Source organism: Choloepus didactylus, chromosome 8, assembly GCF_015220235.1.
Source record: "Choloepus didactylus isolate mChoDid1 chromosome 8, mChoDid1.pri, whole genome shotgun sequence".
Taxonomy (NCBI): domain Eukaryota; kingdom Metazoa; phylum Chordata; class Mammalia; order Pilosa; family Megalonychidae; genus Choloepus; species Choloepus didactylus.
This window is the reverse complement of record NC_051314.1, coordinates 35417104-35430995: the sequence shown is the minus strand read 5'-3', so window position 1 is coordinate 35430995 and position 13892 is coordinate 35417104. Positions and strand designations below refer to the sequence as shown.

The 13892-nt window shown below is 36.3% G+C and overlaps 1 protein-coding gene across 3 annotated transcripts in view; it reads left to right on the top strand.

Annotated features, from left to right (window-relative positions):
- Positions 1 to 13892, top strand: part of PLXNC1 (plexin C1) — a 173040-nt gene that overhangs the window by 53222 nt on the left and 105926 nt on the right. For all 3 annotated transcript variants that reach the window (XM_037846051.1, XM_037846052.1, XM_037846050.1), the window contains exon 6: positions 5571 to 5718. In XM_037846051.1, coding sequence (XP_037701979.1) covers positions 5571 to 5718 — 148 coding nt within the window. The remainder of the gene's footprint in view (positions 1 to 5570; positions 5719 to 13892) is intronic.

Genomic DNA, 13892 nt, shown 5'->3' with positions numbered 1-13892 from the left:
CACCAATCTCTGGGTATGCTAGTATAAATTAGTGACCGTTTATATCTATTCTGGAACTTTACAAAAAATCGCTTACCACACCAGTGAGACTACCAGTGCTGTCTTCATCACCATGCCTCCCACCGTGGTTTCACCCTAATTCCCCTAGCATCCTCTCCATGCAGCCCATCACGTCCCTCTTTCTAGTTCACCATCCCTCTCAAGGTAAAGGAGGTAACAATTTAGTACTTTGATTAAAGCTATTCTTTGAAACCTACTGTAGACCAATTATTTTAATAATGTTGATAAGATATCTGACTCCATCTCATGATCATATTGTTTCAAAATATTTCCCTATCATTATGACCATCCACGACTTACCTGAAAGTGTGAAGTCTTTGTTTGAATGTTTGATCCTAGCCTTCAGAGACAGCAGTCTATGGTTTTTCCCAAAGTCCATCTATTAATTCCATTCAAAGGGTGTTTACCAACTGCCTGTCATATGCCTGGTATTATTCTAGCAACTTTCTAGGTACAAAAAAACCCCATATAATGCAGAATATCATTCACAAGAAACTCTGTCTCTTGACACAAAACATTTAGAAAACAGTGCATCCTCATTCTCACTATAGAATGCTCTGCAGCTGTTAAGAAGAAATAATTAGAGCTATACCAATTGTCATGGAGGGATTTCTGTGAGTTTTGTTTGAGAAGAAACAGCAGATACAGAAAAGTATATATAATATGATCTTGTATTGATCAAAAATGTCCCTACCTATGCTTGTGTGTGTGTGTGTGTGTGTGTGTGTGTGTGTATGATTATTTGAAAATGGAGAAAAATATGGAATGAAACATACTAGATTGTAAACATGGGTTCCCCTGATGGAGGTGGGTGTGAATGACTTCTGTAGTAAAGGGAAGGCAGAGACAAGTAAGAAAAGAAGAAAAATGAAAGCCTCTCTTACATAGGCAAACAAAAAAATGGATATATGACATGATCCCATTTTTGCACTATGTAGTTGTAGGTATGTGCATACATATAAAGAGATTTTAACATTCAGTACAAATGGCTTTCTACTAATAAAAACAGAAAAGAAGTAGGAATAAAAGTATTTCCCACAGATAACATAGTTCCTAAAGAGAGTTCTAGAAATATTTTTTTATAAAATCAGAACTAATACAAGGGATTCCACCATCACTGATACTGTCAACATTGTTTTTAAAGTCTGTCCATTGCATAAACATAATAAACAAGTAATAGGAATAATTATTGGAATGGAATAGACAAGAACATCATTATTTGTCAATCTTAAGTGTTTATCTAGAAAATCTAAAGATATTAGCCTTACAAACTATTCAGATTAATAAGTTACATGAAGTGCTAAATGCTCAATAAATATTCAGATATCAATAACCTTGCTGCATGTCAGATAAAACAAAATGTTAACTTCAATTAATAAAGATCCCATTCATAAAAACAACAAAAATACTCAGGCATAAACTTAAAGAGCAAGGTATATGCTCTGTGTTTTGTAAGCATTTTTAGTAGGAGATACATAGAGGAGACAGCTACCAAAAAATAGTGATTTGGGCTTTGCAATAGTTTTTCTTAAAACATTCTTTCTAATAGTAATTAGAAAGCAGGTCAGTGGTCTGTTAAGGCTATTTATAATTCATGAGAGTGAAACCTTATCAATTAAAAACATCAGCTTAAATAAAAATAGAAACAGAAACACACAACATACTTTCTTGGAAAGTATGAAAAACATCTTGACTATATAAAGGCATATACTCTATTTCTTGGTGGGACGATATCATTGAAATGTTACTTCTTCCCCAACCTATTATCTAGATTTCTTGTAATCCCAGTGGAAATTGAGTTTTTTCTTTGAATTAATGTAAAATTTATCTGGAATAATATGAACTGGTCAAGAATATCCAAAAATATGTGGAAAAAAAGTTTATTTAAGCAAGAGCACTCCCATCTGACAATAAACATATATATAGTGAATAATTCAATCCATTATTTTGATTTTAAATTAGGAATATGGATCAGGGGAATAGAGGAGAAAGTTCAGTACTAGATGCAAAAATTTAAAAATCAGGTTTCGTAAAAGAAAAGAAACAAAAGAATTATTTTATAAAATATGAGATAACTGTCTTACAATGTGGAAACGTAATTAAATTTATATTTTACACTAAATATTAAAGTAAAATTTAGGTTAGTTAAGGAATTACATATAAAATCTAATTCACAGAAAAACTAACAGAAAATAAAATTGAACATCAGATAATTTGGAAGATTGATAACTTTCTTAGCTCTGAAACAGCATTTGTATTCGTTTATTTGCCTTTCTAAAATCTATCCAACAAAATATATACTAAAGCACACTTCAGGAAAATATTTGCAATAGACAAAATATTAATGACAAGGTAATGAAGCTAGGAGAAATTAAAAAGAAAAATATTAAGACAAAAATTAAGTGTTCAAAAACTGTATATTCTCACAAGAGGAAGCTTAGAAGAGTAGACATAAATATGGAAATTTTTTTGTAGTTATCAAATAAATACAAATTAAAGCGATAGTAAGGTATGTTAACACCCAGTGTTGGTGATGTCAATTAGCACAATATTTTTTGGAAAGCAATTTGGAAATATGTTTAAAAAGTCATAAATATATTCATTCTGCTTGAAGCACCAATTCCAGGCTTAGAAAGTTATTCTGAGGAAGTAACTTGAAAGAAGACAATTCACAAGCATGAACACGCTATTGCAGTCGCATTTATAGACTTAGAAGCCTGTAAATAACCAAACGGTTTGACAATAAGAGGAATGGTTAAGGAAAATAAGGTATCTAGACCTCATAGAATGTTATGTACTAAGTTTTTGGCCCCATGGGAATTGCCAGCTAATCGACACTGAGACTTTCCCTCTCTCCCATCTGACCCTTTGTGTCTTTGCTCCCTTTTTATCCAGCTTAATTAAAGAAAGAGCTATCAGTCTGGTAAGGATCCCCATGAGGCTGAAGCTGAAGCTTTATAACCCACAAACTCTTGCAAACACCTTCAGCTCCCTTGTTACCTTTCCTTCACTGCACCTGGTAAAACTTACTGTCTCCTACTTTTAGATAAACTCCATCCTGGCTTCTGCCCTACTGTTCCCCTGAAACTGCTCTTGCTGAGTTCTCTAGTGAATTGCATGTAGCCGATCCAGCAGACACTATAAAAATCCTCACTTTACTTGGCCTCCTGGCACATTTTGGAAACCCTCTCTTTCATCACACAGCCTTTTTAGGTTCTTCTTCTCTTGACCTACCCATGCTACCTCTCTAGGGTATCTCAAATCTGTTCACTTCTTTCCATTTCCTCTGTATCATCCTATCCCAGGCTTCCATCATCTCTGGTTGAACTACTATGTGGCCCTCTAAATTTAGTCTAAGGAATTTTCCATACTTCCACTGAACTGTAAGCTCTTTGAGGGCAAGGACTATAGCTGTTTGGGTCACTGATATATTCAGTACCTGTGCAGAACCTCATGTAATGGTAGGAGCTTGATAAGTATTTGTGGAATAAATAAATGCAATTATTAAAGCTCTGTAAAAACTGTGTATGTGAGAACTGGAAGGAAATGTGGAAAATTTAAAAGTTGGTGAAAATAAGACTTGTTGTAATGTTTGAGCAAGAAATTAAATTTAAGATACATGTATACAGGATAATCTGTGATGTGATCATGTACTAAGATGTATGGTGCAGATATAAATACAAGGTTGAAGAAGTCAGCTTGGATGAGAGTTGAGCCATTTGTTGAAGAGGAGATAACGGGAATGGCTTGGGGTTTATTACCGTGCTCAAGTCCCCTCATGATGATTGGACTTCAGCCCAGTTGAAGTTGAACTGAAAGAATTTGCCTTCTTCCAGCATGATAGTGTGGCCAAGAAAGAGAAGTTTTAAAAATGGAATGATGAGGGTTACCCCTGGGGACTAGAATAGACTTAGCAAGCTTAGCAGGGGATCAGGGAAGTCTTAGATGACAGTGCAGGAAATCTGGGTGGAGGTTGGAGGGTAACAGAAGATGGACAACTCCCAGATTGTCTGGGACTGTAGCTCCTTATAGCAGGTGACAAGGTTACCTCCTTCTCCACTTGCCACCTCCTGATATTTAGCCTACCTGCCCACCGGGTCTCCTTCACACACCTGATGCAAAAGGGATCTTCATTTGGATTATTAATTCCCTTTAGTTTCCTTTTTATTAGGAGGACTAGCTGTCTTGATTTTTTTTTTAATAATTATTTTGGAAAAGAGGTGTTTTGTGGAAATGTTGAGATTTCCTTTTTTTCTGTCTTCTCTTTTTTTTTTGTCCCATTGAATAGTGTGTGTGTGTCTGTCTGCATGTGTATACCCATATACCCATAAACACATACATAACAACCCACCCAAATTTATCATATATTTGACAACAAAGAAAACCTTAACCAGTTTTAAAAGTAGAGAATTTCACAGGCCACCTTCTTTAACTGTAATCGAATAACACTAGAAATAAAAATAAAGAGCTGACAAATATCTTTTAATTAGGGTACCTGAGAAATTAAGGAACAGCCTCTTACATGAATCCTGAATTAAAGAAAAGAAAATGAAGGAAAAATCACCTTTGGATAAGAAGACAATATCAAAAAGATATGAACTCCCATAAAATTAATTCATATATTTAGTATTCCAATTAGATTCACCATCTCCTTACCCCTTTTGGATAAAATGATCTTAAATTTCATATGAAAGACTAAATGTTTAGGAAATGCTAAGAAAATAATGAAAGTAAAGATAAACAAGGATTGATTTGCCTCATCAAATGTTAAATATACTTTAAAGTGACAGTAGTAAAAAGTTGATGACCTTGGGATACAAGTACATCAATAGATAATTAGAACAGAGCAGAGCTCAGAAATAGAGTCCAAATATATGGTAATTTAATATCACAAAAGTGATAGTTCAGTTCAGTTGGAAAAGGATTGTTTTTTTAGTAAATGGTTATGACATAACTGATTAACCATCTGGATAAACATAAAGTTGGACCCATATATATATATATATAAATTCCAGATGGATTAACCATATATATTTAAAAATAAAACAATAAAGATGGTAGAACCATTTTATATTTGTCTATAAGCCAGAGTTTGGGGAGAACTTTGCAAATAAGACAGGAAACACTGTATTTGATTACATAAAAAAACATACTTTGTAGGTTAAAAGAAAACACGGACAAAAGTTACAAGACAAACAGTAGATTAGGAGAAAATATGTGTCACAAGTATGACAGATAAGGATTAATATCTATGCTATTCGGAGAGCTTTAAAAATTGATAAGAAAAATACACAAAGCAGAAAAATGTTCAAAGAATATGAATATGCGATTCACAGAAGCGCAAACCAAATAGCCAATAAAACATCTATTTCTTTTCATCAGTGATCTGCTCTCTGAGAACATTTCCTTCCAATGGCAGGAAGATCCCAAATAGATAGCTTTTATCTATGATGAATGCAAATGATGAAAATACAATGGTTTGTTTTCTGTATCTCCTTTTCCACCCATAGACTATAGTGATGATGGTGGGAAGTTTTCCTCCAAGATACCCGGAGTGCGTGGTGAAGAGTGTTGACTCCAACAAGGAGCTCTGCAAGAGTAAATCACAGCAAAACCGGACCTGCACCTGTAGCATCCAGACCCGAGCAACCTACAAAGGTATGTGTACCCTTCCCTGGTTTTTGTTGTTGTGAGTGTTGTTAAAAAGTGAAGAAGGCAAGAGAACCTCCTGACTTCAGATTGCCCAGAAAGCAAGTTAAATACAGAGAATTTGAAGAGTTGCATTTTAGAGTCTCACTCTCTTCTTCACCTCTGGTTCCCGCTTTCCTCCATGGTCCAGTTCACTTCTGCTCGTCCTGGTTTCTTGACTCTAGAACCCCATGACTGGGGAATGACAGAGGAGGGTAAGTTGGAGAGGAGAATGGAATAAAGCCAGAGACCATTGGGCTGACCCCTGTCCAAATGGTTCCAAGAATTCAGAGGTCTGAAAAGCAGGGAATGCCCTGGGTGAGAGGAGAAACTATAACAGCCAATATTCTATCACCTTAAGTTCACTGCATTTATTCATTCATACAGGAAGCATTTATTGCACATCTACTATGTGCCAAGTAGGCACTGTGCTAGGTGCCAGGAACACAGTGATAAGAAAGGCTGACCTTGTCTTTGCTCTTAGTACTTATAGTTTATTGGGAAGGTCATTACAAGTAGTGTGTAAATGCAGGGAACATAGAGTGCCCTGGGAAGCACATGAAAAGAGCATCTAACTGGACTTGGGAGATGGGTCAAGGAAAGTTCTCTGGAGGAAGTGATGCCTAAACAAGACCAGAGAGCGAGTAGGGTTGAGACAAAGAGGAGAGGAGAAGAGTATTCTAGGCAGGGAACAACTTGTATGATGGTCAGAAGGAAAGAAAAAGCTTTGCTTGAGGAACTGAAAGAGGTTCTCATATCCAAGGCAAATGAAGTCAGGGTAGGTGGGAAGAGGAGTTTTTCGTGCATACCAAAGAAGGCAGCCAAGGGACCATAAAGGGCTTGGGAACCGTGGACTTTATTCTGTGAGTTTTGATGACATGTGGAAAGGTTTTAAGCTGGGGATAGGCACACTCAGATTTGCAGTACAGTGATGTATTGTCTGTCTCTCCTACCAGAATGTAAGTGCCATGAGGGTAGGGACTTTGTGAAGACATCTTTGTTGCTGTGCATAGAGTTATGCCTGATGCAAAATTGCCGTTTGCCATCAATAAATTTAATTAATGAATTCATTAAGTCAATGAATGAATGAATGGACATAGGAGGAGAATGGATTGGAGGGCAAGACTGAGTTCCAAACGATCAGACAGCAGGAAAGCTATCACAGTGATCCAGATGAGGATAAATGAGAGCTGGAGGGTGGCAGAGGGGAGAGAGAGAAGTGAAAGATCAAGAGATGCTTAGGAGGTATAGTGGATAGAAACAAGGAGTCATTGAGTCCCTTTGAGGGAGACAGGATAGAAATAGAATTCATGGTACAGGCCTCTTAGGATGGGTGATGATAATGGAGCTGAGCTTTGTGGCAAGAGTTGGAATTACCCAATGAACCCTAAACTCTTCAAAAGAGAATTTGAAATAAAGACATGCATGAAGGGGGGTGGGGAGAATTTGCTTCTAAAAAAAGTAAAAGTAAATTTTAAAAATTTCAGGCTAAAAAGAAATGCCTGTTATTTAGCCACTGGGCTCAGAGTGGCTGTTGAGGTCTGAATTGCTTGAAAAATTGCTTCAATTATCCATTTTACTTTTCCCACACTATGCAGCCTTTGTACTGCACTTCTAGTTAATTTTAGTCGTTAAAATGTGGGATCATACTTACTTGTAAAATATGCTTCTGAAGTATTTGGGATTGCCTTGTAAAGCTATTTGGTTACTTTTAGAGCCTCCATCAGTTGCACCCAACTTGTTGCCTTTCCTTTTCTGAATCATTGCTTATCCTGAGCAGGCAGGCAAACTCATTTCCCATCTCTTGTACTCAGCCAGTCACCAGCCATTGCCAAACCTTTCTCCATGGCCTTCCTGAGGCCTAGAGTGGCCTCACCCTTTTCACCAAATCCTGTTGCCCTTCAACTTTGAAAACACTGGAAGTCACCTCTTCCATACAGCCTTGCCAGATTCTGCTGTAACCATCCCAGTCATTCTAGCACCCCCTTGTCCCCTACTGTCTCCCCATATTTGTACCACGGTGCTACTTGGAGCTTTGATCACTCTTATGGTGTTTCTTTGTGCTGTTATGGTTGTGTATTTCCACCTAAGTCATTTTATCAGAGCAGAGATCATGCGTATTCATTTCCTTGTGATATTTGCAAATATTGCTTTGTGCATAGTTCTTGTTCAGAAAAGGCTAACTTTTGCTGGTCATCATCAGTGGACACCTGTAGATTCCAGTGAAATGTATTTTCCTTGGGAGTTTCTCAGTAATTCCTGTCCATATGTTCATTCCACTAATATTTATCAAGTGTCTATTCAAATGCTCTTGCTAAGAGTCATGTCAGACCCTCCAAACCTCTTTGTCTTTTGAACAAAGGATTATCATTTCACATATATCCACTTTTTGTCAGCAGAATTTTATGTGACATCCTGGCTTTCAGACGCAATTTTATTGCTTTAGAGCAGCACCTTAAAGTGAGTTTTCAGACTTTTGGAACTGCACGTCCATCAAAATTTCAGGAAGAAAATTAGGGGTGCCAATAAAGTCAAAACAACTTATTTTGGCAAGTGAAGACTTACAAAATAAGTACCATCTATTACCCCCCATTGATTCATAGAAGAAAGAATATTTTAATACCAAGTGAGTCATGGTGAAAACTTCAGCGCAGTTTAGCACTGAGCCCTGAAGGGTTCGAAAGGCGTTGCTCTGCTTGGCTGTTTACAATCATTACCTGGGGAGCATTACAAACTACAGATTCCCAGGCCCACCCAGGCCTACTAAATCAGAATGTCTAGGGCATGGCCCTGGAATCTATATTTTCGTAATTTTTCTCAAGTGATTCTAATAAACAATTTGGTTTGGGAATCACTGCTTTAGAGCATATGTAAGTTTGAGGAGGTACAGGAAACATTACCTCTCTCTAATGGTGATTTTTTTTTACATTTTTTTATTCTGAAATATAATGTATATACAGAAAAGTAATAACTTTCAAAGTATGATTTAACAAGTAATTATAAAGCAAATTTCAAAGAATGTTATGGGTTATAGTTCCACAATTTCAATTTTTTTCTTATTGTGAAATATATATACAGAAATGTGGTACTTTGTCTAGTTTATGGATGGATGTGTAGAAAAGTAGGGGAAGGAAACAAACAGACAAAGGTACCCAGTGTTCTTTTTTACTTCAATTGCTCTTTTTCACTCTAATTATTATTCTTGTTATTTTTGTGTGTGTGCTAATGAAGGTGTCAGGGATTGATTTAGGTGATGAATGTACAACTATGTAATGGTACTGTAAACAATCGAAAGTACAATTTGTTTTGTATGACTGCGTGGTATGTGAATATATCTCAATAAAATGATGATTTAAAAAAAAAAAAAAAAAAAAAAAAAAAGAAATGTGGTAACATTCAAAGTATAACAAGTAACTACAGAGCAAATTTTGAAGCATATTATATGTTACAGTTCCACCATGTCAGTTATTTCCTTCTAGCTACTCTAGTACCCTAGAAACTAAAAAAAAAAATTATGTATATAAAGATTCAGTATTTATAAGCCTTTGTTAAATCCTATCTTGTCTGTTGCTACCCCTTCCTCATGTTTAATCACTTTCTTGATCTTCAGGGGTGTCTGGGCAGTGACCACCCTAATTTGTCCACATTGAAAAGGGGTGTTGACATTATGGGGAAGGGGGCTGCATCTGGTTGATGTTCTTGAAGAGACTTGCCTCTGGGTTTTGGGACCTATCTGGCATAGGAACACTCTGGAGGATTTAAGTTTCTAAAAAATAAACTTAGTGAGTGAAACTTTTATAGTCTCAGACAGGGACCTAGGTATTTTGGGACTACTTTTAGTTAGGGCTTGGCATACTGTGGCCATTTGGGATATCTAGCTGGAGCTTGCATAAGAGTAACCTCCAGGACAGCCTCCTGATTCTATTTGAAATCTCCTAGCCACTGAAACCTTATTTTGTTACCTTTCTTTTCACCCTTCTGGTCAAAAAAGCATTCTCAATTCCTCGATGCCAGGACCAGGCTCATTCCTGGGAGTCATGTCCCATGTCGCCAGGGAGATTCACTCCCCTGAGAGTCATATCCCACATAAGGGGGAGGGTAATGAAGTTATTTGCAGAGTTGGGCTTAGAGAGAGAAAGGCCACAGCTGAGTAATAAAAGAGGTTCTCTGGAGGTGACTCCTAGGCTTAGCATCCCCTTTTCAGCCTTAAGGTTCACTAGAGCAAGCCTCAAGATCTAGGGTTTGACTTATTAAGTAGGGGGTTTCTAATTTAACATAACATATATTCTGTACAAGATAAACAAGCAGTTTCTCACATTATCTTCACTTAGTTGTATAATCATCATCACTCTCAATTTTAAACAGTTATCATACCCCAAAACACCCCAAACCTCTTATCAGCCCCTAGATATTTATCCCTATTATCACTATGGTACTGGTAAGGTATTCCTATTAAATATAGTCTATAATATGCAATATGTAGTTTTTCCCAAATACCATTTTGTTGTTAACTCTTTGTACCAGTGTCATACCTTAGAAGGAGATCATGCAAACACTTATGGGATACTTACCTTTTAACAACCACTTTAACCTATTAACCTTCAATGCAACACTGATACTTATAATCCCATTAATGAACCATAATCACACACCTGACATGGTGGAACTGTAACACATAATATGCTTCCAAATTTGCTCTGTAGCTACTTGTTATTATACTTTGAATGGTCCATTCCCATACCATTAAGTACACCCTCATTAACATGTCAGTACATATTAGGTAATTATTCCTCCTTCACTAGCTTCTGACTATCTCTACTTCCCCAATATTCTAAATTATAAGATACCGATTTTACATTGTTCAGGGAGTTCATATTAATGATAACATACAATCTCTCTCCTTTTGTGTCTAACTTATTTGACTCAGCATTACACCTCCAAGATTCATCCATGTTGTCATATGCTTCAGGACCTTGTTCCTTCTTATTGCTGCATAGTATTTCATCATATATATATACCACATTTTGTTTATCCACTCTTCTGTTGAAGGATACCTGGGTTGTTTCTACCTCTTAGCAATTGTGAGCAGTGCCTCTATGAATATCAATGTGCAAATGTCTGTTCATGTCGTTGCTGTCAGATCTTCTGAGTGTATACCGAGAAGTGAAATTGCCGGATCATAGGGTATCTAGTTTTCTGAGGAACAGCCAAACTGACTTCCAGAGTGGCTGTACCATTATACAGTCCCACCAGCAATGAATAAGAGTTCCAATTTCTCCACATCCTCTCCAGCATTTGTAGTTTCCTGTTTAAGGGCAGCCATTCTTATTGGTGTGAAATGATAACTCACTGTGGTTTTTATCTGCATTTCCCTAATAGCTGGTGAAGATGAACATTTTTTCATGTTTTTTTTTTAGCCATTTGTATTTCCTTTTCAGAAAAATGTCTTTTCATATCTTTTGCCCATTTTATAATTGGGTTGTTTGTACTATTGTTGTTGAGTTGTAGGATTTCTTTTTATATGCCAGGTATCAGTCGCTTATCAGATACATGGTTTCCAAATATTTTCTCCCATTGAGTTGGCTGCTCTTCTCCTTTTTTACAAAGTCCTTGGAGGTGCAGAAGCTTTTGATTGTGAGGCGTTCCCATTCATTTATTTTTTCTTTCATTGCTTGTGCTTTGGGTGTAAGGTCTAAGAAGCTACCTCCTATTACTAGGTCTTGAAGATGTTTCCCTATGTTATCTTCTAGGAGCTTTATGGTACTGTCTCTTATTGAGGTCTTTGATCCACTTTGAGTTAATTTTTGTATAGGGTGTGAGGTAGGGGTCTTTTTTCGTTCTTTTGGCTATGGATATCCAGTTCTCTCAGCCCTGTTTGTTGAAGGGACTGTTCTGTCCCAGTTTAGTGGATTTGGGGGCCTTATCAAAAATCAGTCAACCATAGATCTGGGGTCTATTTCCAATCTCTTGATTTGATTCCATTGATCAGTATGTCTATGTTCGTGCCAGTACCATGCTGTTTGACCACTGTGGCTTTATAGTAGCCTTCAAAGTCAGGAAGTGTAAGTCCCACTTTGCTTGACGCCCCTTTCCCTTCCAAATAAATTTGATAACTAGCTTTTCGAAGTCTGCAAAGTATGCTGTTGGAATTTTGATTGGAATTGCTTTGAATTTCTAGATCAGTTTGGGTAGAATTAACAGCTTAATAATGCTTAGCTTTCCTGTCCATGAACATGGACTATCTTTCCACTTATTTAGGTCCTCTTTGATTTCTTTTATTAAAGGTATGTGATTTTCTGTATAGAGATCTTTACATCCTTGGTTAATTTTATTCCTAGGTACTTGATGTTTTTAGTTGCTGTTGTGAATGGAATCTTTTTCTTGAGTATCTCTTCAGTTAGGTCATTTCGAGTATATAGGAACATAACTTGACTTTTGTGCATTAATCTTGTATCCCACCACTTTGCTGAATTTGTTTATTAGCTCAAGTAGCTTTGTTGTTGATTTCTCAGGATTTTCCAAATATATGATCATATCATCTGCAAATAATGACAGTTTTACTTCTGCCTATCCAATTTGGATGCTTTTTATTTCTTTGTCTTACCAGATTGCTCTAGAACAATGTTGAATAATAGTGGTGACAGTGGGCATCCTTGTCTCATTTCTGATCTTAGGGGGAAGGCTTTCAGTCTCTCACTGTTGAGTACTATGCTGGCTGTGGGTTTTTCATATATACCCTTTAGTATATTGAGGAAATTTCCTTCAATTCCTACTTTTTGAAGTTTTATCAAAAAAGGATACTGAATTTTGTCAAATGCTTTTTCAGCACCTATTGAGATGATCATTTGATTTTTTCTCTTTTGATTTGTTAACGTATTGTATTACATTGATTGATTTTCTTATGTTGGGCCACACTTGCATGCCTGAAGTGAAACCCACCTGTCATGGTGTATCATTCTTTTAATATGTCTTTGGATTCAATTTGCAAGTGTTCTGTTGAGAACTTTTTCATCTGTATTCATTAAAGAGATTGGCCTGTAGTTTTCCTTTCTTGTAGTGTCTTTATCTAGTTTCAGTATTAGGGTGATGTTAGCTTCATAAAATGAGTTAAGTAGTATTTCTTTCTCTTCAATTTTTTGAAAGAGTTTGAACAGGAATGGTATCAGTTATTTTTGGAAAATTTCGTAAAATTCCCCTGTGAAGCCATCTGGCCCTGGACTCTTATTTGTCAGAAGCTTTTTGATGATGGATTGGGTCTCTTTACTTGTGATTGGTTTGTTGAGGTTTTCTGTTTCTTTTTGGGTCAATCTGGGTTGTCCATGTGTTTCCAGGAAATTATCCATTTCTTCTAAGTTTTCTAGTTTGTTGGTGTACAGTTGTTCATAGTATTCTCATGAGTTCTTTAATTTCTTCAAGATCCATGGTAATGTCACCCTTCTAATTTCTGGTTTTGTTAGAACTGAGGGTGTCTTCTCTTTTTGACTTTGTCAGTCTAACTAAGGGTCTGTCAATCTTGTTGATCTTTTCAAAAAACTAACTTTTGGTTTTATTTATTCTCTCTTTTTTTTTTTCTCTGTATCATTTATTTCTGCTTTAATCCTTGTTATTTCTTTTCTTCTACTTGCTTTAGGGTTAGTTTGATGATCATTTTTAGCTTCTTCAGTAGTTCACTTAGATCTTTGATTTTAGCTCTTTCTTCCTTCTTAATGTATGCATTTACAGCTATAAATTTTCCTTTCAGCACCACCTTCACTGCATCCCATAGGTTTTGATATGTTATGTTCTTGTTTTCATTCCTCTCTAGATATTTACCGATTTCTCATTTCTTCTTTGACTCACTGATTGTTTAGGAGTGTGTTGTTTAACCTCCATATGTTTTTGAATGTTCTGGTTCTTTGGTGGTTATTGATTTATAGTTGCATTCCATTATGGTCAGAAAATGTGCTTTGAATAATTTGAATATTTTTAAATTTGTTGAGGCTTGTTTTGTGCCCCACCATATGATCTATCCTGGAGAATGGTCCATGAGCACTAGAGAAGAATGTATATCCTGGTAATTTTGGATGTAACACTCTACATATGTCTGTTAAGTCTGATTGATTTATCACATTGTTTAGGTTCTCAATTTCTTTATTAGTCCTCTG